Source organism: Arachis hypogaea, chromosome 12 (genome assembly GCF_003086295.3).
Source record: "Arachis hypogaea cultivar Tifrunner chromosome 12, arahy.Tifrunner.gnm2.J5K5, whole genome shotgun sequence".
In the NCBI taxonomy this organism is placed as follows: domain Eukaryota; kingdom Viridiplantae; phylum Streptophyta; class Magnoliopsida; order Fabales; family Fabaceae; genus Arachis; species Arachis hypogaea.
Genome location: NC_092047.1, coordinates 110,991,380 through 111,016,660, shown reverse-complemented (window position 1 = coordinate 111,016,660; position 25,281 = coordinate 110,991,380). Strand labels below are relative to the sequence as shown.

At 31.6% G+C, this 25,281-nt stretch overlaps 3 protein-coding genes across 3 annotated transcripts; all 3 read left to right on the top strand.

The window, feature by feature from the left end:
- Positions 1–6,104: 6,104 nt before the first annotated feature.
- LOC140177131 (uncharacterized) lies at positions 6,105–7,289 on the top strand. Its single transcript, XM_072209733.1, has one exon. The coding sequence runs from the start codon at positions 6,105–6,107 to the stop codon at positions 7,287–7,289; it is 1,185 nt and encodes a 394-aa protein (XP_072065834.1).
- Positions 7,290–7,300: 11 nt separating this feature from the next.
- LOC112730549 (MDIS1-interacting receptor like kinase 2) lies at positions 7,301–8,620 on the top strand. The gene is made up of 3 exons (XM_072208425.1): positions 7,301–7,306; positions 7,339–8,062; positions 8,145–8,620. Exons 1-3 carry the CDS (start codon positions 7,301–7,303, stop codon positions 8,510–8,512), a joined length of 1,098 nt encoding a protein of 365 aa, XP_072064526.1. The 3' UTR covers positions 8,513–8,620.
- An 11,286-nt stretch (positions 8,621–19,906) lies between these two features.
- Positions 19,907–22,484, top strand: LOC112730548 (uncharacterized). Its single transcript, XM_025780625.2, has 2 exons — positions 19,907–21,829; positions 21,975–22,484. Exons 1-2 carry the CDS (start codon positions 19,975–19,977, stop codon positions 22,349–22,351), a joined length of 2,232 nt encoding a protein of 743 aa, XP_025636410.1. The 5' UTR covers positions 19,907–19,974; the 3' UTR covers positions 22,352–22,484.
- Positions 22,485–25,281: the final 2,797 nt, after the last annotated feature.

Here is a 25,281-nt window from a genome sequence, read left to right as displayed (position 1 = left end):
TGAACAATTGGGCGAGGAAGAATCGATTCGAACCAAATATCATGGATGAGCTGATTCGGTTGGTGAAAATTCCGATTGACAAGAAAAAACGGTATCTTGGATGAGAATTTATGAAAATAAGATTCTTGTGTGATTGTGGGAATAGAGGAGTAGATCTAGTGAGATGGTGGGTTTTACGGTGGAGGAGGTGGTGGTTATGGAAGTAAGATGATAAAGGAAGAAGAAAGGATAGGGGTATTTATGGAATTATGAATAAAAATTTAATAATTGGTCATTTTTGTCTAACGAAATTTATTTTACATAGGTATAACTTTAGTTTTAATTTTTCATGGTTAGTTTTGTCAGCGTTTAAATCTTTTATGGTCAGAAATGACTATTTTTGTATTTTTTTCTTTTAATTGAGTCCTTGCACCAAAATTTTATTTTAATTGGATCCTTATATATATTTTTTTAATTTGGATCCTTGTACTAATTTTTTTTAGTTGAGTCCCTATAAAATTAAGGCAATTATTACTAAGAAGAATCTAATTGAAAAAAAAAATTGGTACTGGGACCTAATTAAAAAAAAAATAGTATAGGAATCTAATTGAAAATTTTGCGAAACTATAGGAACTAACAGAATAATTAAACCCTAAATTAATTATATTATATAATATAAATTTAAAAGTGTTATATTATTTAGGGATTAATTAGATAATATATAAATTAATATTAAAGTTAAAAACTGGTTTGTAAAAAATATTTACAATTTATATATAACTCTATATAATTATTCAAAAAAATAAGAGAAAAATATACAACAATAAAATAATGTGAAGTTGGTCTCTTTTTTAAATATTATTGATCTGTATATATTTTTTAGTATCTTTGTATAACAATTTTTTTTATATATTTTATATAATATAATTAATTCTATAAAGATATGTTTCTCTTCATTTGTTGATGTGGATATTTTTTATAAACAAATTAGGATTAAACAGATTTTGAGAAGTGAATTATATTTGTTTGCTAATACTTTTCGGTAGATAGTGCTCCATAATGTAATTTTGATATTTTTCTTTAGTTTATTTGGAGATGATTAAAAAAATAATTAAGAATAAAATAAAAAATATAATATAAAATTATAAATAAATTTTATTAATAATAATAGATTAGAATGTATACTTTGTAAGCAAATATTATTGTGTCAAAACTAGATGTGTTTAAAAATGTGTTGAACAATTCATACAGCCAAAAAGAATTATTAAAAATATTTAAATAGACCAAATAGTATATATATACTTTAAATATTTATAACTAAAAATTATTATTATTAATTTATTATTATAGTTTTTTAGACATTAATTTTATTTAAGCGTTATTTTTTAATTTAATTGAGTAAACAATGGGTATTAAATTTAATTATTTAAGAAGATTAAAGTTTTGTGTCATTACAATGTAAAAATCTATTATCTTTTATATTACAAAATTGTATTGTCATCTATATAAAATTATTTATATGGCATAATCTCAAAAATTAATACGACATAAATCTATTTTATAATAAATTTGTATTAGTATTTATTAATATTTAATAATAAAAATAGATGGATAGTATTAGACGTGGGAAGGATTAATTACAGTCATATATTGGATTTGAAATTGTTTATTACCAAAGAATGAATTAGAAGAATGTACATATTGGACAATGGATTTAATAATATTGGTGCAGATGAATAACGCTAGAAATTAATTTATGAATGGAAGTAAAAATGGTGATAGCAAGTATATTGTGGTATGATATGTATTTTATAAATGTGGATCTGATAAAGTCAGCAATTTATAAAATGTATGTTATGTTTTGACTGAACTAAAAATTAAAAAGTTGAGTAACCTGCAAAACGCAGGTTACGTTTTGTGTGAACCGAAAATGAAAAAGCTGTATCAAGCTGCAAAATGCAGTTTTCGATGGGCAGAGAAAGAGACGGAGGGCTCGAAATGTGTCTTTATCTCCTGCATGCAGACAGGACCTGCTTTGTTGACCATCTCGGAACTCCAAAAATGGAGGCTACGTTTGGCAGTTGGCCAGGCCAAAATGTAGATTGCGTTTGGCAATTTTCTTGGTTGCATGAACCCTACATATTGGAGGAGAGTGTTGAAGGAGGTTGTGCAAAACGCAAAACGTAAGGAAGAATTGAAAGTTACTGAAGAGTGTTGTGATAAGGTTGTGCAAAGAGGGGTTTGGAAGGGTTTGAGGAAGTTTGTGGGAGGAAGAAGAGTAAAAAACTTAGACTCATTTGATTCATAAACAAAAAATGGTTCATGATTTTACTAGACCTAAAGATCACATTATTGAATACTTTGATCATCCTTAATGAGTAAGTAATTTTTTAAAAAATTTTTATAATAAATAAATATATTTATTTGGATTTTATTTATTTATGTTTTAGCAAACAATTTTTATTATTATTATTATTATTATTATTATTAGGATATTATTGTTATTGTTATTATTATTATGCTTTAGTCTCCAGAAAAAAATAATTGTTATCATGATTTTACTATAGCTCGGATAAGCCAATCGTACCCCGCATCATAACCGTTGTATTTCACATAAAATATCTGCAGCTCAGACTCATACACAGTGTAATCAACTTTTCTAGAAATAGTGTAACTTTTGATTGCAGATATCACGGACTTCCTGGAACCAAATTTCATTACGACCCTAAACTCGCCCTCTTTCGCCGCAACATTGCCTCCACCTACGACGAAGGAACCACGGTTAGTATAAGGTAAATAAAATTAATGGTAGTGGTAACTTTAATTAATAACCATAAGATAACATACCGATATCTGCATACTCAGGAAATTTCGGGGCATGCATAGCTTCGAGATCCAGAGTCCGCATAAAAGACGGAACGCTAAAGAGGTGCCGGCTTACAATCGCATCCGCCTCATTCTATACCGCCGGATTGTCTGCCAAGTCTCCGTCACCGTTTTCGTCATCGACCTCATAGTTGGCTTCAAACTCCTCTTTACTGTCGTTGTTATCTTCTTCCCAATCTATATCCCCGAATTCATCAACGTTGACATCGTAGCCAACCGCATCCATCCCCGTATGCTGTTCAAACTCAACGTACAGCTCTATCATTGGCACGTGAAATCAGGTTTGTTGATAAATATAGAACATTCGCTGCATGCATGTGTCGTCAGTGATGGACATTAGTTGAAACTGTATCATTCCACCAAATACTTATATAGGATTTCTATACAAAATATTACTCACCCTTTTTGAAATGTGACTTTGTATGTTCTCACAAAAACCATTTTGCAACTCTACAAAATTCATGGTACATAAAATAGCAAATGAAAATGGACATTTACATACAAAAATCACTCCTTCGTATGTGTTTGGTATAATCTCACCGTTTAAATACACTCACATATTTGCAATACCTTCTATAACTACAACCTCACTTAATCTAACTTTTTTGACACTATTAAATGCCAAAAAACCTCATTACGTATCATTCAAATATAAAAAAAAAAAGAATAATAGGAATAGAAGTGAAGTGAGGACAATAGCATGAGTCTCGTTTCGTATTTATAGGCAAGACTCTTGTTTAAAATATTTTTTTTATTCAAATCACAGGCTGCATTTTGCCGCTTCCAAAATTTTTCTGAACCACGAAAAACACAACCTGCGTTTTGGGGTTTTAAAAAAAAAACAAAAACCCATTCCTAAACGCAGCCTGTATTTTGGGCTACGAAAAAAAATAAAAAATGCTCATTTTCAAAAGCAATTTGCATTTTGGGCTAAAATGAAAAAATAAAAATATTTCAGATTTTAAAACATGTTGAACATTGCTTGCGTTTAGTGAATTTCAAAAATAAAAAAAAATTTAAAAATTCAAAACGCAAATTACAATTTCATCTAACACCATAGCAGTAAATATTTTTGCCAAGCCCCCATTTTATAGTGTTACCGTACTTTTTTTCATTTGCAAAAAAATGAGCCGAATAATACAAGTATTCCGGGGAATAGTAAATGGAGAGAACGTCCTTAAAACCAGTTAGAAGGGTAAGTTTCCTCATTCTCATTAGAAATAAATCAATAATTGATTAAACTGTCTAATAGTATAAAATTATCCAATTATATTATATGAATACAAAAAATTAGCATGCAACTAATTAATTATTTATATAAAAAATATATAAAAATATAAATTCAATTTTAATACACTGTTAACATAAAATAATTTTGCCAATAAGTTATAACTCAAATGGCATAGTCTTCTCATACTCAATTAAGAGGTTGCAGGTTCGAGTCTTCTATCTTTGGTGAAAAAAAAAACATAAAATAATTTTGCAAGTGTATTTAATAATATAACATTGTATTAATAAAAATAACTATTTTTTATAATGATTGCATGAATATGTATTAAAAAAATAGATATAATTGTACGATTGTATAAAACGTGTTATATTATTAGTGTATTAAAATTAAACTCCTTAAAATATTTAATATATTAGAATATATAAAATACTATATAAATATATAATAGTTAATTTAGTGACTTATCTTTTTGAGTACATAGAAATTATATTAAACTTTTAAGAAAATTAATCTTACATTATCACTAAATAAATGGCATCATAACCTTAATTAATTTGTTGGTGTAGAAGAGGGGTGAATTGGAAAATCATAGTTAGCAAAATTATGAGCTAGCTGAGGAATGTGTTGAAACCAACTTCTTTGGAGATGAAAGAGTAACTGAAGCTCTTCTTCCTTTGCTTCAGCTACTCACTTGACCAAGGATCCTCAATGTTTCCTCGGCAATGGGGATATTGAAGCTAATATATTTGTATATATGAATGTATTTTTCTACAATTAATAAATCCAATACTATAACATGCATTTTACAAATGCATTTCCATCTTAGTTCTATTATTTTAAACTTAAGTTTTAGCCGGTCACAAAATAATACAAGATTGAAAATTTTAAGACTAAAATTAAGGGTAACATTCCTCAATGTTCTTATTATATAGAAATGAAAAATATTGTGGCAATAAATTAAGGATAACACCCTTTATCGGTATGGTTTCAACACAAATTTAGTTTAAATTGGTCAAATTGTTTGATTAACATATGAGAAAGTATGAGGAGCCAATGGAATATTTATACAATGTGTACCATGGAAGTTTAGAGAGTATTAGAGATATAATCATTAGTGTTATCTTTTTCCATCAGCTGAAGCTTTTGGGATGAGTGGTATCATGCATGGTATTAGAGCGCTAGATTTGAAAGGTCAAGAGTTCAAACCAGATGGTTATTATAGATAGTATGGGAGATGTTCATTTTGTAACTCAATAGCCCATTGTGTCCCATTGTACACATTGTACAAATAGTCCATTGTCTCCCTAGCAGGATCCTTAACATATATAATTTAGATTTTTCTTTCTGTTCTTTTCTTAACCATTTGGAGGTATACACCTTACGGTAGTCTATCTGCCTATCTGGATTTTTATTTATTAGCACTTATAATTTTAGAGTCTCATATAATAACTACCTCTAATTGTATATTCGTAAACTAAAATTGCCTAAGCTTATATACAAATATTGCTTGTTATTTACTTACTAATACATCAATACTAAGCCAAACTAAATATTTGGAAGCATTAAGATCTTGATATGCTTGCAACTTGCAAGACCCTCATTTCGTGCTTAATGGGTCGTCGTAGTTTTCAATAATATTTTCCAAAATTGATTTATAAGGCTCATTAGGTGACCAAGAACACTCATCAAGAAAACGATGGAAGAATCAACGGACATTTATATATGTATACATTCCATCCTCTTGAACTCTATTTTAGTATGACTATATATTTGGCAGAACTTGATTTGCCCGACTTACACGTTCATTCTATGTTCCACCAACGACTTGAGAATTCCATTGTGGAAAGACCAAAGTTCTATGTTCCACTTTGATTGTCGTGGCTTTCAAGTTGTAGAAAATGACACTAATTAGTAGCCTTGTTCCACTTTCCCTGAGGCTTTAAGTTGTGGAATAATAATTGAAGAATACATACCTTGATCATTAATTCATCAAACACTTGTAACTCCAATGGTTATATCATGCACTTGCATTATTATTTTGATGTTAGTGCCACTTCTCTTTGTTGGCATCACCACCAATGCTGGAACTCACAAATTGTCACCCTTGGATCAAGAAGCCAATGCTATGCTTTCAATTAGTAAAGAGTTGTGGAGTAACCAACATAATAATGTCTCAAACCGTTGCAACTGGCCCGGAGTCAACTGCAACAAAGCTGGAAGTATAACATTGCTTTCACCTCCAACTCCAAGTAATTTCACCGACGAGTTCAGGACACAACTCTGCTCTTTGAAACTAAACTTTTCAGTGTTTCAAAATCTAGTCCATCTAGATCTCAGTGAAATGGGGTTATGTGAGTTCCCCAAACTAAGGGGTCTCAAGAAGCTACAACATCTCAACCTATCATACAACTATTTAGGAGGTGAGGTTCCTTTTACATTATTGGAAAATCTAACTCAACTTCTTGTGTTGGACTTGAGTGCCAACAGCTTCCGTGGAAGCATTCCATTGATTTTTGGTCAAATGAGCAGTCTCACACACATGAACCTTTCCAACAATCTACTATTTGGTGAGGTTCCTTTCACATTGCCAAATCTAACTCAACTTCTTGTGTTGGACCTTTCCCAAAACGAACTTAGTGGCTTCATTCCTCATGAAATAGGGAAATTGACAAATTTATTAACCTTAGACCTCAGTTCAAATTCCCTGTCTGGTCCAATTCCTGAGCAAATTGGGTACTTGAACCGTTTGACAAGTCTCCACCTTCATTCAAATTTGCTTAGTGGTTTCATTCCTCATGAAATAGGGAAATTAACAAATTTATTAACCTTAGACCTGAGTTCAAATTTCTTGTCTGGTCCAATTCCTGAGCAAATAGGGTACTTGACCCGTTTGGAAGTGCTCAGCATCGGATCCAACAGGATAGATGGTTGTATCCCCAAAGAAATAGAGCATTTGTTGCATCTAGAAGTTTTAAATCTTTCTTATAATGCTATTTCTGGTGTTATCCCATCTTCTATCTTTATTCTCTCTAGTTATGTGGATCTCAGCCATAACAGTTTAAGTGGAAGCATCCCTTCTCAAATTGGAAACCTTTCATATTTAGACCTTCGTTACAATCATCTTTGTATCAAAAATAGACAGGAACTTGAGTCTGTTATTCCACTGTTATCTGGATTACAATCCCTTTCTTGACAACGAATATTATGACTGCGATGATCATTTAAACGACCATCATAATAAGCATTTTGGCCGATCACTGGTTTTGGTCATAATCGTGGTCTGCGTTACCATTTCATTGGGTTCTGTTGGGATTGGAATATGCATTTTCCGTGCCAGGCATCATGGCAAGCTTGAAAATAAGGCCACAAAAAATGGAGACTTGTTCTCAATTTGGAACTATGATGGCAAAATTGCATTTGAGGACATCATTCAAGCCACAGAGGACTTTGATATCAGATATTGCATTGGAACCGGTGCTTATGGTAGCGTCTACGAAGCGCGACTTCCAAGTGGCAAAACTGTTGCATTGAAGAAGCTTCACAAAACAGAATCAGAAAATCCATCCTATTACAAGAGCTTCTGCAATGAAGTTGAGGTCTTGACAGAGATTCGCCACTGCAACATCATTAAGCTTTATGGCTATTGTTTGCATAACCGATGCATGTTTTTGGTGTATGAATACTTGGAAAGAGGAAGCTTGTTCTGTAACTTGGCCAACGAGATCGAAGCACAAGAGTTGAATTGGAGCAAGAGGGTGAATATCATCAAAGGGACAGCTTATGCTCTTGCTCACATGCATCATCACTGCCCTTCTCCTATTGTTCATCGAGATGTCAGCAGCAACAATGTTCTGCTGAATTCAGAGTTAGAAGCTTGTGTCTCAGATTTCGGCACAGCGAGACTTCTTGATCCTGATTCATCTAACCAAACTCTTTTAGTTGGCACTTATGGATATATTGCTCCAGGTAATTTCTAATTCTAATTATCCGAATAAATCACTGTCCTCATCATCATTTATGTAACTCTCTATGGTTGTTTTTGATGTAGAATTGGCATACACCATGAGTGTGACTACAAAATGTGATGTTTATAGTTTCGGAGTGGTGGCATTAGAAACAATGATGGGTCATCACCCAGGAGAATTCATGTCCACTATGTCAAAGCCATCTACTCAACAATTATTGGTGAAAGATGTGTTGGATCCGCGGATTCCACTTCCGAAATCTCGGAAAGATATGCAAGATGTTGTGCATGTTGTAAAGCTAGCATTAGCATGCCTCTCCTCTGACCCAAAATCCAGACCATCAATGCAGGATGTGGCTAATGAGCTTTCAGCTTCCAAGGCTTCCACGAATTTGTCTTTTTATGATGTCTCAATCTACCAACTGATGCAATATCAAGTACATGTCATATGATTGAATTTTATCAGCATATAAATGCAAGATTGAAGGTTGTAACTTTTAGTGAATCACAAAACAATGCATGACTGAAAGTTTTAAGCATATAACTATGACATCCCTTAATGTTCTAATTATATAGAAAGGAAAAATATTGTGTGTGTAGATTCCTTTAACGGTAACGCTATGGTTTCAAAACAAATTTAGTTTAAATTAATCAAATTGTTTGATTACATTATTTTTTAAGGCAAAAAAATTTCTTTTGGCTATCAGATTAGACTCCTGAACCGTTGACCCAACTAAAAGACCCAAAGAGTTCAACAACTGAAGGAGCCTCAACATTTCTCCCAGCTTAGTTGGATGTCCTCAGTTTTACAAAACAATTTTTTTTTTTCATTTCGAAAAGCATTATTTAAAGTCATATTAACACTTCTTAATTCTATAGTCTCATAATAACTACCTTGTACACCAAAATTCTCTTCGCTCATGTACAAATATTCCTTCTTATTTATTTACTAATATATCTATACTAACTTACTAAGCCAAACTAAATATTTGGAGCATTAAAACGTCATTTAAATGTATCTTGAAAAAAGAAAAAAGAAAAATTGTAATAGGGAAACTTACATAGCTTCTCTACTCTCTGGACGTACACCGAGGTTAAGATCTTGTCAACTTGAGCTGCTTGGGGACCACATTTCGTTCTTTTTTTTTTACCAAAGATATGAGACTCGAACCCGCAACCTCTCTTAATTGAGTATGGAAAAATTATGCCATTTGAGCTATTACTCATTGGCGACCACATTTCGTTCTTAACTGAGTGAGACCAAACCATACATGGGGTGATAAATTAACCGTAGTATATAGTATGTTTTAATAAGTATTATATTATTTAAAATACATACAAATTAAACTAATATTAAATTTGATGTGATTTTTTATTTAAAATATTTTATAATACAAAATTTTTTGATATTGAAGTTATACAAAGTTATATCTGTTAGGAAATTATTTGATTTCCTAACTTATTTGTGGACAATACATATATTAATCATAATCACAAATTATGCTATTTCAAATTAAATGACTTATATAATGGTGATCTCATTTATTGTTATAAATGCTAAATTGAATAAGTCATTATTACTTTTGATTTGGAATTAAATGAGAATAAAACCGGATATTATCTTTTGTTCCTTAGATAATTATATTTTTGGATTTTAGATATATTATCTTTTGGGCTTTAGATACTATTTTATTTGGGCTTAAGGGTTTAATGGGTGCCATGCTCAAATATAAATAGACCTTCAGGGTTTCGGTCCCAATATACCAAAGCCGCCTTTGTTGCTCTTTCCCCATCAAAAGAGTTGCAGTTCAGCCTCCTAGGAATACAGAAGACTTTGGTTGAGGAAGATCGAAAGAACCACAAGATCCAAACTCTTTCAATCGTATGATTCATGTTTATGAATTCAGGTACGCTTCCGCATTATGATATATATATTTTTGGTGATTCAATATGGATAATCTGGGTTATTGAAATTAATTTATTCCAACAAGTGGTACCAGAGCCATCCATAATTTAATCATCAACATATTCAGTTTTATTTTACTGGATTAATATATATATGTACGTTCCCTATTACAGTATGATATTATAGGAATATACATATATATGTATCGTATACATGCGACTATGTGCGTTAGTATATATACCTTTTAAGTATCGTTCCACATATATATAATGTGTCGTTGTTTCGGTTGCCTTTGGTATACATATACTATTTGGTTATACACAAAGACGCATGTATATATTCTATATGAGATGTTTCGGTTGCCTTTGGTATACATATACTATTTGGTTATACATAAAGACGCATGTATATATTCTATATGAGACGGCCTGTTATTTTATTTAGTTTGGCAGAATTTTTTTTAAATTGATTTATTTTAAAATATTGATAAAGCATTGTTACACTTTGATCTTTTCGAATCTAATTCTATATGCTATTAATTTAATACAAAATTAATAGATTATCCTTTTGGGATATAAGGATTATTATACCCATCTATTTAATAAAGATTTGGTTTTAGAATAAATTGATTGAATATTATGCTGCTAAAGTAGCCCCTTTTGTAAAAATCAATTTATTCAAAACATTAGGAATATGGTGATATGTAATTCATGCGAATATTGGTCGGCCCAAAGGAAGGTCTGTATTTGGCCGAATTACATACACATATTGATGGTAAATATATATTTGGGTAACTAACTAAGAATAAAGTAATACTTATTATTTATGCGAACAATAATCGGCTCAAAGGAAGTTTATTGTTTGGCCAAATAATAAGCATTGCACACTTTTGTTTATTTCCTATTAATTATGCGATCAATAATCGGCCCAAAGGAAGGTTATTGTTTAGCCAATTAATAGAAAATATATGCGGTAATAAATAGGTTGCGAAGTTTAAGTCTCCATGTGCGCATTAAGTCGGTCTAAAGAAAGGCTTAATGTGTGACAGAAATTTTGACAATATTTGATTACTGCAATGAGAGTATCACTTACAGTTAATTTTTCTATCCAAAGATTGAAAATTAATGTTGTGCTGGATATCTCAATATGGATTTTTTTTACCCATTAATTAACTAATATTTACTGCATGTTATTTTGTTCTAATCCAGAAACTATGGCTTTAGCTACCAATGTTTCTGCGCAAATTAGCAGTATTCCTATGCTGAATGGTTCAAACTTTAAAGTTTTGAAAGATACCGTGAAGATTGTCCTCGGTTGTATCAATCTAGATATAGCTCTTCGAGAGGAGAAACCCACTTCCACTCCGGAAAACCTCAATGAGGTTAAAATAGAGAAGTGAGAGAGATCCAATCGAATGAGCATTATGATCATGAAACGCTCAATTCCTGAGGCATTTCGGGGCTCAATTACTGAGGATAAAGATGCCAAACAGTTTCTAAAGGATGTTGAGAAATTCTTTACTAAGAAATTTAGTGCTCACATGGCTTTATCTTCTCAGTATAAAAGAAAGCGTGATACTACTGCGGATGCGCCTTCTCAGCAGAAAAAGGCTAAGAAACAGGATCAAGTTTCAACCTGTTTCTTCTGTAAGAAGGTGGAACACATGAAGAAGGATTGTACCAAATATGCCACTTGGGCGTATAAAGAAGGGTATAATTCTTACTTTCGTTTGTTCTGAGGCTAGTTTAAGTTATGCACCTGTTGATACTTGGTGGGTAGATTCTGCTGCTACTACTCATGTAAGTGTCACTATGCAGGGTTGCCTGTGGAGCCGACCGCCAAGTGATGCTGAAAGATACATCTATGTGGCAGACGGCAATATAGTTGCAGTCGAAGTTATAGGAACCTTTAGATTATGTTCCACGAGTGGATTTTACTTGGATTTATTAGAGACATTTTATGTACCGTCATTTAGACGAAATTTAGTTTCTGTTTTTCGTTTGGACAAATCAAGTTATTTTTGTTCATTCGGAGACAATAAAATCAGTCTCTTTTACAATTCGAATAATATTTGCTCTGGTCATTTGGTGGATAATCTATATAAGCTTAACTTAAATTCCTATAATAATGAAATACTGCAAACGGGTACAAAACAAAAACTGAATGAGAATTCGGCATCATTATGGCACAAACGCCTAGGCCACATCTCTAAACAGAGAATTCAGAGGCTCGTGTCGGATGAAATTCTCGGACCCCTAAATTTGGCGGACTTTGAAGTCTGCATTGAGTGCATAAAGGAGAAAAGGACAAACGAAAGGAAATTAGGTGCCGAGAGAGCTAAAGATGTCTTAGAACTAATACATACCGATATATGTGGCCAATTCCCTACTGTCTCTTGGAATGGACAACGGTACTTTATTACGTTCATAGATGATTACTCTCGTTACGGGTATCTATATTTAATTCATGAAAAGTCCCAAGCCTTGGATGTTTTCAAGTCTTTCAAAGCTGAAGTTGAACTTCAACTTGGAAAGAAAATTAAAACTGTCAAATTTGATCGTGGTGGTGAATACTACGGAAGATATGACAGTTCAGGAGAGCAACGTCCTGGGCCTTTTGCTCTTTTCTTAGAGGAGTGTGGTATTGTTCCGCAATACACTATGCCAGGCAAACCTAGCATGAATGGTGTTGTAGAGCAAAGGAACCGAACTCTTAAGGACATGGTGAGAAGTATGATTAGTCATTCTTCCTTGCCTAAATCACTCTGGGGAGAAGCCTTAAAGACCACAGTGTACATCCTTAATAGGGTGCCAAGCAAAGCAGTTAACAAAACCCCATATGAAATTTGGATTGGGAAAAGACCTAGTATAAAGCATATGCATATTTGGGGATGTCCAACTGAGGCGCGACCTTATAGGCCGCATGAAAGAAAATTGGACTCAAGGACAATTAGTTGCTACTTTGTTGGTTACGCTGAGCGTTCACGGGGGTACAAGTTTTACAATCCTGCATCAAGGTCTATTTTTGAGACGGAAAATGTGAGATTTCTTGAGGATGTTGAATTTGGGGGGGAAGGAAATATTAGGAATGTTGCTTTTGATGAGGATTCTATAACTGACAATGATCAGGACCTTGTGCCTATTATTGTTCAAGATACAGTTATAGTACAAAAGCACAATGAGAATCCTGTTGTAAATCCAGCTACAGTACAAGAGAACAATGAGAATATTGTTGTTGCTCAAGATACTGCTACAGTACAGGAAAATAATGAGAATCCTCCTCAAACCCAACCCATACAGTAAGCTCAACAACCTCAAGAAGTGTCATTAAGGAGATCCATAAGAGAAAGGAGAAGTACAATTTCGGATGAATATGTTGTCTATCTCCAAGAACATGAGGATGGCATTGGTTTGACAGAAAATGATCCAATCAATTTTCTTCAAGCCATGCAAAGTTCTAACTCTGAAAAGTGGATCGATGCCATGAAAGAAGAGATGAAGTCTATGAAAGACAATGACGTTTGGGATCTCATGGAATTACCTGAGGGTGTGAAACCAATTGGTTGTAAATGGATATTTAAAACCAAAAGGGATTCCAAGGGTAATGTCGAGAGATATAAAGCTCGCCTAGTCGCTAAAGGCTTTACTCAAAAAGAAGGCATAGACTATAAAGAGACTTTCTCTCCAGTATCATCGAAAGACTCTTTTAGAACCACAATGGCACTAGTAGCTCATTTTGACTTGGAGCTACATCAGATGGATGTAAAGACAGCGTTTCTCAATGGTGACATTGATAAAACGATGTATATGGTACAACCAGAAAATTTTGTATTAGGTGATTCAAAATCTATGGTTTGTAAGTTAAAGAAATCCATTTATGGTCTCAAACAAGCTTCCCGTCAATGGTATCACAAGTTTCATCAAGTCATTACCTCATACGGTTTTGAGGTGAATATCATAGATGAGTGTGTATACCGCAAGTTCAGTGGGAGTAAATATATCTTTTTGGTCTTATATGTTGATGACATTCTACTTGCCAGCAACGATATAGGCTTGTTGCATGAAACTAAGAAATTTCTATCGAACAAATTCGAAATGAAAGATCTTGGTGATACCTCTTTTGTATTAGGAATCGAGATACTAAGAGATCGTTCTCAAGGTATTCTTAGATTATCACAAAAGAACTATATCGAAAAGTAATAATGACTTATTCAATTTAGCATTTATAACAATAAATGAGATCACCATTATATAAGTCATTTAATTTGAAATAGCATAATTTGTGATTATGATTAATATATGTATTGCCCACAAATAAGTTAGGAAATCAAATAATTTCCTAACAATATCTTCATTTATTCTTTTTATTTTTGTATTTGTTTTAATTGACCGACTTAATCTTTTTATGCGGTATTTGTTCTCTTTTTTTATTTTTGATTGTGTATTGGAGTTATTTTTTTCTTATTCCTGTTATATGTTATTGTGAAGACATGTTCTTTCTGAATTCTTGACTTGTATATATTTTCTATTATTTTTTTGTTCTATATTTATATATATATTCTTCATCTGAAGATGTGTTTTAGATTCGTTTATTTTTCTTTCTACTTAATATCTTGATTTGCATGTCCATCTAGGTCTGATGATATTAGTGTTGGTGAAGTTGGTTCCTAATTTTCTATAATTAATGAAAATATAGATGAGCAATATAAATGATATTTTAAATAAATAAAATTTTGGTAGTATTACTTGTTTTAGTTGTTGTAACAGGGGTTGAGTTTCAGTATTTTTTGTTGGGACAAATATCTTAGTAATAATGTATTGTTGAAAACATAGTTAAAATTATTTACTTTGACTTCAAATATAAATATGAGATTGTATAAATTTTTCAATTGGAATGGTACTTCAGTATCATTAGTGTCTTGGAGTGTAATTAGATTTAAAATAGTTGTGCCTAATAATTTTTTCTTCCTCTATCAAATAACACAAAAGTTGTTGTAACACTTTGATCTAAAATCTTTAATTTAATTTTGAATTTATAATAATTATTGAAGTAGTAATTTATAGTTTGATAGAATTTTTTTTTTTTTTTACGATAAAGTATAATTTGATGAAGTTTGATGAAATTTTTTATAATTTGAATTCGTAATAATTGTTATGTTGTAGCACAAAAATTTTACTTTTTGTATTTTTTGTGAATTTTTCTTTGACATCTATTTATTCTTTTTTTTATTACATATAACTTTTCAATGATATCTATAATAGTAATAATAATTTTTTTTACAATATTTATTATATATATATATTGAATAAGTTATTTTTAAAAAAGAATAATTTAAATAGCATAACATAAAAATATATGTTAACATTTTTTGTAATTTACTCTGTCAGACAATGTCTTAAGTGATATAAACTCAAATAATATTGAAAAATAATTAAAATTGATTCTTTAATTTAAGGTTTAATTACTATTTAGGTCCCTATACTTTTTTTCCTTTCAATTGGGTCCCTATACGTTAATTTTTTTTTCAATTTAGTCCTTATTAACATTAAACGTCAAAAATATGTTAGTGAATTGTGAAATTACTTGTATACCCTTAGGGACCCAATTGCAAAGAAAAAAAAGTATAGGACCTAATTAAAAATTCGATAAAACTATAAATATTCAATGAAAGATATTCCTATAATCCCTATTCAATGATTCTCCAACAAAAAAGATATTCCTATAATCTTTTTTATTTTATCACTATCATTCTTTTGCTTATTTATATATAAATTATACTAAAAATACTTTTTTTTTTTAACTTACAAAATATCTTATCTTAAGAACATACTAAAAAAAGAGATTGGATAAAATGAAACAGAAATAATAGTAATAAGGGTAAAGTATATTTTTTATCCCTAAAGTTTGGCAAAAGTTTTAAAAATACTTCTAAGTTTTATTTTGTTTCAATTTTGTCCTAGACATTTTCGATTTGTATCAAATATACCTTAAACAGCTAAATTTTCAAAAAATTTAAAACTAATCTAATAATAATACATGAAAATTATGCTTGATTTGCTTGTATTGAGGGTTGTTCTTATGATATTGTTGTTGAATTGATCTTAAATTTTTTGAAAAATTAGCTGTCAGGGATATATTTGATGCAAATCGAAAACTTTTGAAACAAAATTGAAACAAAATAAAACTTAGGGGCGTTTTTGAAACTTTTGTCAAACTTTAGGGACAAAAAGTATACTTTACCCTAGTAATAAATATATATAAAATGAATTGTCAAAATTATCCCCAAAAATATAACAAATCAAATTTTATACAATACAACAAGATAAAGAATTTATTAACGTAACTTTTTCTAAAGAAAGAATTATATATTAGACAGAAGAGTATGTTCTCATTGCTTTGGACTCCACATGTTACTAATGCTTTAGCTCTCACTTTCTTCAAGTACTAGATACCTGCTCCAATTCCAAATGCTCCAGCAATCAAAATGCCAGTTATTGTTCCTGCAGACACAACACATTACCCTCATTTTCAACTTGAAAAAGTTTGCTATAAACAATAATCAATACACCACTTCAATTGGCAGTAACAACCTGCAATTACATGTGCCCTCGTATTGTGATGTACAATATTATAATCTGTAAAATAATATACAAAATCCAATTCATGATCGTTACTTTACTAAAAGGGCAGAATTATATTATTGAGGTTGTAAGATACCTTTGCAATGAGTAGTGAAATTTCTATTCTCACAAAGGCACATGAAACTCTCTGTCTATATATCAAATCCACAAGTTCCACCTCCTTTGGATAAATCCTGACAAGACACTCATAGTGAAATAACACTCCGGCATGACAAGACACTCATATAAGATCTTAATTCTAGTTGTTAGTTAACAATAATGTATAGACTAAAATAAAAACCATTCTATTATATGATGATGAAAATATAACTAAAGATAAGGACATCAATTCACATAAACACAATGGAAGGGCAATTAAATAGATAAACATAAGTATGTGTTCAGCACTATATACCTCAACTTCAATGGCACTAAATCCGAATCCAAAATTCCCTTCAATTGCAACAAGTCAATCGGAACAAGCCACTGCACCCGCAAGTTTGCCTTAGAAATAGATAGACCAAGGATTACTCACTGCAGCAATAAACGCGGTTTTAGAACCATTGTCAAACGGAATAAACCGCAAATTTGCTTTGAAAATCTCTCACGACCTGGGCAGCAGGATAGGGACCACGATCTCTGAGAGTCCTGTATGCCTCTATGACAATGATCAATTAAACTCATAATCAATTAATAATAAATAAAATACATAATCAGAACTCATAATCAATTCAACTCTCTCAAAGGCATTTAATCAAACACCTTATCTCCAATCTCACCTCTTTTATTATTTCTAACATAATTAATTATAGATAAAATACATAATCAGAACTCATAATCAAAATTTTTTAACACAATCAAAACTAATTTTAGCAAACTAAGCTTCACAACTAGATCAATTGGTTCTCCTTGTCATTCAGGATGCTGGTTACCTAATCAAATAAAGTCAAATTACATACGAGCAGCAACCAAAAATAAGCATAAGAAAAATTAGAGGTATTTAACAATCAAGATTTCTCAACATTGTACCTGAAGCATTAGAATCGGGAGAGGATGCCGTTTGACTACTAGTTGTTTTAAGCATAACATTTCTCCCGTTCTTAGTGTAGTGGGAGGAAGACATTATTGAGAAGAATTATTACCCAACGCTGACAGAACCCACATGTTCATTCTACTCCCGATCTTTGCAATTCAAACAAATGAAAGCCATCTGATTGGTTTCCTTCCCACATGCTACCTGGTCCCTTCATCTCCTCCGATCCAACAGTTGAAAAACTAAAACAAGATTCAATCATCACCTGTTGTTGCAGAACCAGTCCAGACAGCAAAACGGAGTCGAGGAGCGGCAATTCGAAACAAGGCACCCGAGGCGCGGTGAGGCAAGGCGGGCCGAGGGGATGCAATAGGCAAGGCGGACGAGCGGAACAGAACAGAGCACCCGTGGGCAACGCAGAGAAACGACGACCACCCAGCGACCGACGACGCCGCCGCCATGGAAGACGGCAGCAGAGTGCGACGGTGGAGAAATCCAATTGGAAACTTTGGAGAATAACTTAGGGGTAGTTAGAGTTCTCTGATTTTGGGGAATAAAATATAAAGGGTATTTTTGGTATTTCAAAAAATAGAGATGTTTTTAATTAGGTTTTTTAACCAAATTATGAAAATATTCGATTTTTTGATGGAATATTCTGTTATTTCAAACTTTTTTGACGGTAGGGACTAAATTGAAAAAAAAAATAATGTATAGGGACCCAATTGAAAGGAAAAAAAGTATAGGGATCTAATTAAAAATTTCGCGAAACTATAGGGACCAATAGAGTAATTAAACCTTAATTTAAATAGCATATTGAAATAAGTATAATTATAAAGATATTAAAATATAATTATAAGTAAACTATTACAAAATAATAGAAAAAAATATAAATAACAAAATTAATAAGAATGTTTGTTTTGTAAATTTGTTTTAAAAATATAATAAATATTTTTATTTTGTACCTAATCATCTAATAGAATTATTTTTAAGTAAATAGACTTATGTATGATATATAAGTATATCAAATAGTATGAAATTTGAATAATTTATAATTTAAAATTTATTATGATAATATTATTATGACACTTTTAATGTAGATGTCTATTATATTTAATTAATTCTTTATATTTTCATTAAATAATAATATGTAATAAAATAATTAATTATGGGAGTTATAGTTTTATTTTTTTTAATATTTTACTAAAAATTGATTGATTAATTTTTAAGTTTTGCTAAGTAATTAAAATTGATGATGTGACATTATTAGAGAAAAAAAATATGGCTTAAATCTAACGCACAAAGAGTTAGTATCATATTTTATATAGTAGAAATAGATGGATCGTTAATACTTAATAGTCATAGTTTTCAATAATATTTTTCAAATGATATATAGAGAAAGGTGATAATAGTTAAGCATTCATTATAAGCCGCATAAGGTGACCAAGAACACTTCAAGAAAATGATGGAAGGATAAAAAGTCATCTTCTTGAATTCTATTTTAAATTTTAATTTTACCTTAGGCAATAATGACTATATATTTGCCAGAATTTGATTTGCGCTACTTACACGTTTATTTTATGTTCCACCAACGACTTGAGAATTTCATTGTGGAAAGACTATAATTCCATGTTCCACTTTATTTCCTTTCTACGATTATAGTCCTTAAGGTTTTGTTGGATTAGTGAAAAGGAAAAGGATAGTTCTTAACTTTTATTGTTTATTCTATTTCCAATGTAGTGCTATAACCTATTATAACTTCTGGTATATTTTGCTCTTTTACTACCCAAATTGGAGTTATAGTGAGTGTAGTTACCTCAAACTATAAATTTTTTACATTTTGTGCAAGCGTGCTCATCAATTTAAACCAGAGTTTTTCCTTCTCATTTTTCTCTTCCAAGATCAAAACTCTAAACACATCCTTAATGATGTCGCAAAAGCTAGTATAATTAACTAACATTGCTATGTATTCATCAATCTCTAGGCCTAGTAATGGAGCTGAAGTTCATGACCATGTTTCTATGTTGATAGATTCAGTTATAGAGAAAACTTGATTCCATGATTGATTCCCGTGGCCTATAAGTCATCTCCAAAAGAGAGACTTTGAACAAGTAGAAAATGGCATTTATTATTAGTTAATAGTCATAGTCATTCTCTTAAGTGATTGCTGAAGGAACCTAGCAACTTCTCTAACCATAGTGATTCTATATACGTCACATTCTCACACTTTCTTTCAATCAATCAAATGTAAGTTTAACGGCAAATAATGAAGTGGTACACACAAGGAAGACCAAAACATAAAGATTAAATTCTTATAAATTCTTATACAACACAATTCAGTGAAATTAAGATACACACATGGCAAACTCAGGTTGCAGTTCATTAGCATTATTGAGGCTTATGTTTGTTGAAACTTTGTTTCCATTAGTCCTCCTAACTGTTATGAGTGCCAACATAATGGTGGCAGCATCAAATTCCTCGTCCTTGAACGAGGAACAAAAGGCCCTGCTTCATAGCAGCTGGACGGAAGGTCGCAACATCTCAAAACATTGCGATTGGACTGGGATTGTGTGCAATGAAGCTGGTAGTGTCACTGACATTTCAACAAGGCGTTATTTTTTTATTCCTTCATCTGAATTGAGGAACTTCAATTTTACTGCATTCCCCAATTTAATTCGTCTCGAACTTAGTGGTTTGGGACTCAAGGGTATCATTCCAACTGAAATAAGCTCTCTTACAAAGCTTATGTATCTTGATCTCTCCTCTAACTATCTTGAAGGTGAGTTGCCTGCTTCACTTTCAAGGCTCACTCAACTTAGGATTTTTAATGTTTCAAACAATTTTCTTAGTGGTATGATCCCTTCCTCTTTTAATCACTTTAAGTATTTGTTTCATCTCTCCCTTGACTCGAACAACTTTAAAGGCCCCATTCCTGTAGAATTGAAGAATTTAAAAGGTTTGAAGCAGTTAACTCTTTCAAATAATTCATTCAATGGTTCAATACCACCCACTCTGGGACAACTGGAGAACTTGAAATGTCTCTCCTTTGGTTCAAACCATATAGAAGGTCCCATCCCTATTGAACTAGGGCACTTGATCCATCTGGAAGTTTTAGACCTCTCTGACAACAAGATTTCTGGTGTCATACCATATGAGATTGGACAACTCTCTAGGCTTTCAACTTTAGATATTTCCAACAATAACCTTGAGGGACCAATTCCATTTGATATTCTAAACCATTGCAGAGTTGTGCAACTAAGTAACAACTCTTTATGTGGTGGCATTCCTTCTCAAATTGGCAATCTTTTTTCTCTAGACCTCAGTTATAATAACCTCTCTGGAAAGATACCCAAGGGACTCCATTCTGTACCTTACCTCAATATGTCTTACAATTCCTTTGTTGTGGATCACAACTATTGTGGCTTTCCAAAAGACTCATTGATCGGTAATAAGATACCAGGTCCCCCTTGCCCTTCTACTCATGATTATAATTATCTTCCTTTACCTGTACTAATCTTAGGGTCAATCATTAATGGCACATGGATTTCACTCGTTTTTGTATGTTGGGGAATTCATGTTTTTTGTCCATACGAGGTCAAATACGAGGAAAGAAGAAGGAATGGAGATATCTTCTCAATTTGGAACTATGATGGTAAAATTGCATTTGAAGACATAATCAAAGCAACAGAAGACTTTGGTATGAGGTATTGCATTGGAACAGGTGCTTATGGAAGTGTCTACAAAGCAAAACTTCCTAGTGGCAAAAGTGTGGCACTAAAGAAACTTCACAGAACAGAATCTGAAAACCCATTATTTTACGAGTGTTTCAAAAACGAGGTCAAGATCTTAAGTGAAATACGCCACCGGAACATCATTAGGCTTTACGGTTATTGTTTGCACAATAAGTGCATGTTTTTGATATATGAGTATATGGAAAAAGGAAGCCTGTTCTATAACCTAGCCATTGATGAAGAAGCTCAAGAGTTGAATTGGAACAAAAGAGTAAACATCATCAAAGGGACTGCATTTGCTCTCACTCATATGCACCATCACTGTTCCCCAGCCATTGTCCATCGAGATGTAACTAGTTCCAATGTTTTGTTGAGTTCAAATTTAGAGGCTTGTCTATCAGATTTTGGTACAGCTAAACTCCTTAATCCTGATTCATCTAATCAAACTCTACTAGTTGGCACTTGTGGATATGTTGCACCAGGTAAAAGTGTGAACTTTTTCCTTCCCATAAAAATGATTAGTTCCAATGCTAATTTCCATATGATTTATTACTGAAGTCTTGTATTCAATTTTGGTTTATTTATTGAAATTTACTGATAATCTTTTAATGTTTGGACATATTGTAGAGTTGGCTTATAGCATCAATGTGACAACAAAATGTGATGTTTATAGCTTCGGAGTAGTGACGTTGGAAACAATAATGGGGGAACATCCTAAGGAACTGCTTTCCAATATGTCAAAACCATCTGCTCCTAAGATCATGCTCAAAGATATATTGGATTCACGTATCCCATTGCCCTTTCTTCGAAAAGACATGCGGGATATTGTACTTGTTGTAACATTAGCACTAGCATGCTTGCATCCCAACCCAAAATCAAGACCTTCAATGCAGGACATAGCTAAAGAGCTTTTGTTTTCAAAGTCGCCATTGCTTTGGCATTTTGATGGTATTTCAATTCACCAACTTGTGAATCAGGAAATGTATGCAATAGGTAAAAATTAGGATGTTTTTTTAATCATATTTTCTTATGTGATTGCCCTAATTTTTTGTATGAAAGTCATCTTCTGTTTTGTTTTCAACTCAGTATGTCTTCCAGTTCAAATATTTTTATGTATGTATTATGTTTTTTTATCACTTATAGCATTGCCTTTCAAATTATGCAGTTTTCTCACTCGAATAACTAAATCTTAATGGTAACCAACATCATGTAGGGCTTTCAAATAGAAAGTTTATGGACCATCAACCTACCTGAAATCATTCGTTAGACATTTTTCTTGGTCTAATATATAGAACATGCAAAAAAACTTGAAACTTCGGAAAAACTTTGTTAACAATTCACAGGATGAGTTAGACTTCGGAAAAACCATCTATCTATTCTTAATATATAAAAGTAGATATATAAACATGCACCACATTACTTTTGACACATTTCTTTCTTCCTACTAATGTCATGTCAGCAATATTGCTTACTTGGCACAATTTTAGAATCAACCACTCAATTCTTGCCAAATCAACTACTATTTCCAAATCAGTACAAAAATAAAATATACAAATAAAAAACTAAAAAATAGAATCCAATAAATTTGTAACCTTCAAATACATTAAATTCATATTCCTATATTTATTATATCTTACCGTTTATTATAATCATTTTAATTTTTGCCAATGAATTATACCTCAAATAGCATAGTCTCCCATATTGGTCGCGAGTTCGAATCTCTGTATCTTTGGTAAAAAAAATAATTATTTTAATTTTTAGAAGTAACACTAGGTACAAAGAACTATTATTGTAGTTTTTACTTATTATTAAAAACAAATTCTATTTTATTTTACCAATATAAATTTTGAAAAGAATATTTAAAAACTAAAAAAAAAAACAAATTTATTAAAAGAGTATCAAAACGAAACCAAAAAATATATGATATTAGACATACATTTTCATATTAGATACATTTGTAGTATATAAGATGCATCATGCATAAATGTTTACCTCAAAATACTAATTAACTATTTTTTTTTTTACTAAAAATGTTTAACTTTTACCTTTTGTTGGGTATATTTGTACATATAAGATGCATCATGCATGGATACAAATCTAAATATATAATTATTACAATAATTATGTTGACCGCAACTCCATAAGTTTAGGCCATTGACTACGTCAATTACATTGCCAACTTTAGAATAATTATTATTTGGCACAACTTTAGATTCAACTACTCAATTCTTGCCAAATCAACTATTATTTCTAAATCAGCAAAAAAATAAAATATACAAATAAAAAACTAAAAAATAGAATCCAATAAATTTGTAACCTCCAAATACATTAAATTTATATTCCTATATTTATTATATCTTACCGTTATAAACAATACAATAAATTTATAACCGTAACAATTAATTTATTAATTTTTATAAATAACTCACTAAAGGTAATAAACATCCATATTACAAATGTCATAATAATATTATTAATCATAATAAATTTTACATTATAAGTATTTAAATTTCATACTGTCATGACCCGAACCAAGTCATGACCGGCGCTCAAGGGACAAGTCCCTCAGCAAGCCAAACGACCAAATTTTCAGAAAAACAGACAGAACCTCCTCTGTTTCTAGGACCTTACCAACGTAAATATTAACTCCATGTATTAATAATAAACCTCCATTTCTAAGACAACAACAACAACATACTCCAAATTATATCCACAACCAAATATATCCAAAATACGCATCATATATATATCAAGTTGATAACTAGAGTATATAGTTAAAACCATAAGTCTTACATAACCAAATCATAATCACTACCTAAACAGTTCAAGATTCAAAATAACATAACCCACACGAGGATCCTGCCTGTAACATATGGAGCATTGACATAATCTAGATTTTGAGCAAAAGTTCCATTACATAATTACTTAGCCCTTAGAAAGAAGAAGGGCTCACCAAAATGACTAAGATCTACTGAGGGGCAGGTGGAATGGAACCTGGAATGACTCCTGTATCTGAAAAATATGGGAATATAATAGGGTGAGTTTTGCAACTCAGTGAGCAGACATTACATCTATAACCCACACGAGACAATACAGAGTTTACCTTGAAAATTATATTTCTTTTCAGAGATGAGAAATTCATATTAATTAATTATACAAACATTAGATAAATAGTTAAGCGGATGAACTGAAATGGGAGTTCTCATTCCAGAAGTCAAATCAAATCAAATATTACACACCTAGGGCGGCTCCACCTCTAAGGGTAGCCCTTTCCTCTAGTGTGCCCGTACGGTATAACAGATCCAACGTGTGGCCTACACGTTAGGCTAGCAACGCCCCTGCTAGCTGAGGTCTGAGCCAGATGCATCTAGGTTAACGTCATAACCACCGTTAACTACGGTTTTCTAGTCAGAGTCTCCCAAACCAATCCAAACCAAATCACTTATAAAAATCTCTAGTGCTTGTAACATACTACTAAATTTCATAGCAAATCAATATATATAGGATTGCATACTAAAATTTAATTAAAATTTACATAAGGTCAAATAAGAAAACATTTATACTTTACAAAATATATAAATATCGTCTCGTGTGTATTTTTATAAAATTATAAGTTTCACAAATCAATATTTATTTTCAAAAATTCAGAAATCACAATAATAAAATATTTTCAAACTTCAAAATTAATGATTCAACATAGATATTGATAATAATATATTTAAAAATAATTATAGATATAATATCCACTCACAACTTGATTTCAAGGAACCAGAAGCAACTCTGAGCGTGTCAACGAGCTACCAAATGATGTCCAATAATTCTACAACTCTAGAAATATGACAATAATGATATTTGTGAGCTACTAATATTGTCAATTAACATAATCTTACTCACCTTGACAAAAGCCCCAAATTTTCTAACCCTAATAACCCTA

Coding starts and splice junctions, on each gene's coding strand:
- LOC140177131 (XM_072209733.1), top strand. CDS start 6,105: ATGGTTATATCATGCACTTGCATTATTATTTTGATGTTAGTGCCACTT.
- LOC112730549 (XM_072208425.1), top strand. Junction 8,063..8,144: donor TTATGGATATATTGCTCCAG/GTAATTTCTAAT, acceptor TTTTTGATGTAG/AATTGGCATACACCATGAGT.
- LOC112730548 (XM_025780625.2), top strand. CDS start 19,975: ATGGCAAACTCAGGTTGCAGTTCATTAGCATTATTGAGGCTTATGTTT. Junction 21,830..21,974: donor TTGTGGATATGTTGCACCAG/GTAAAAGTGTGA, acceptor GACATATTGTAG/AGTTGGCTTATAGCATCAAT.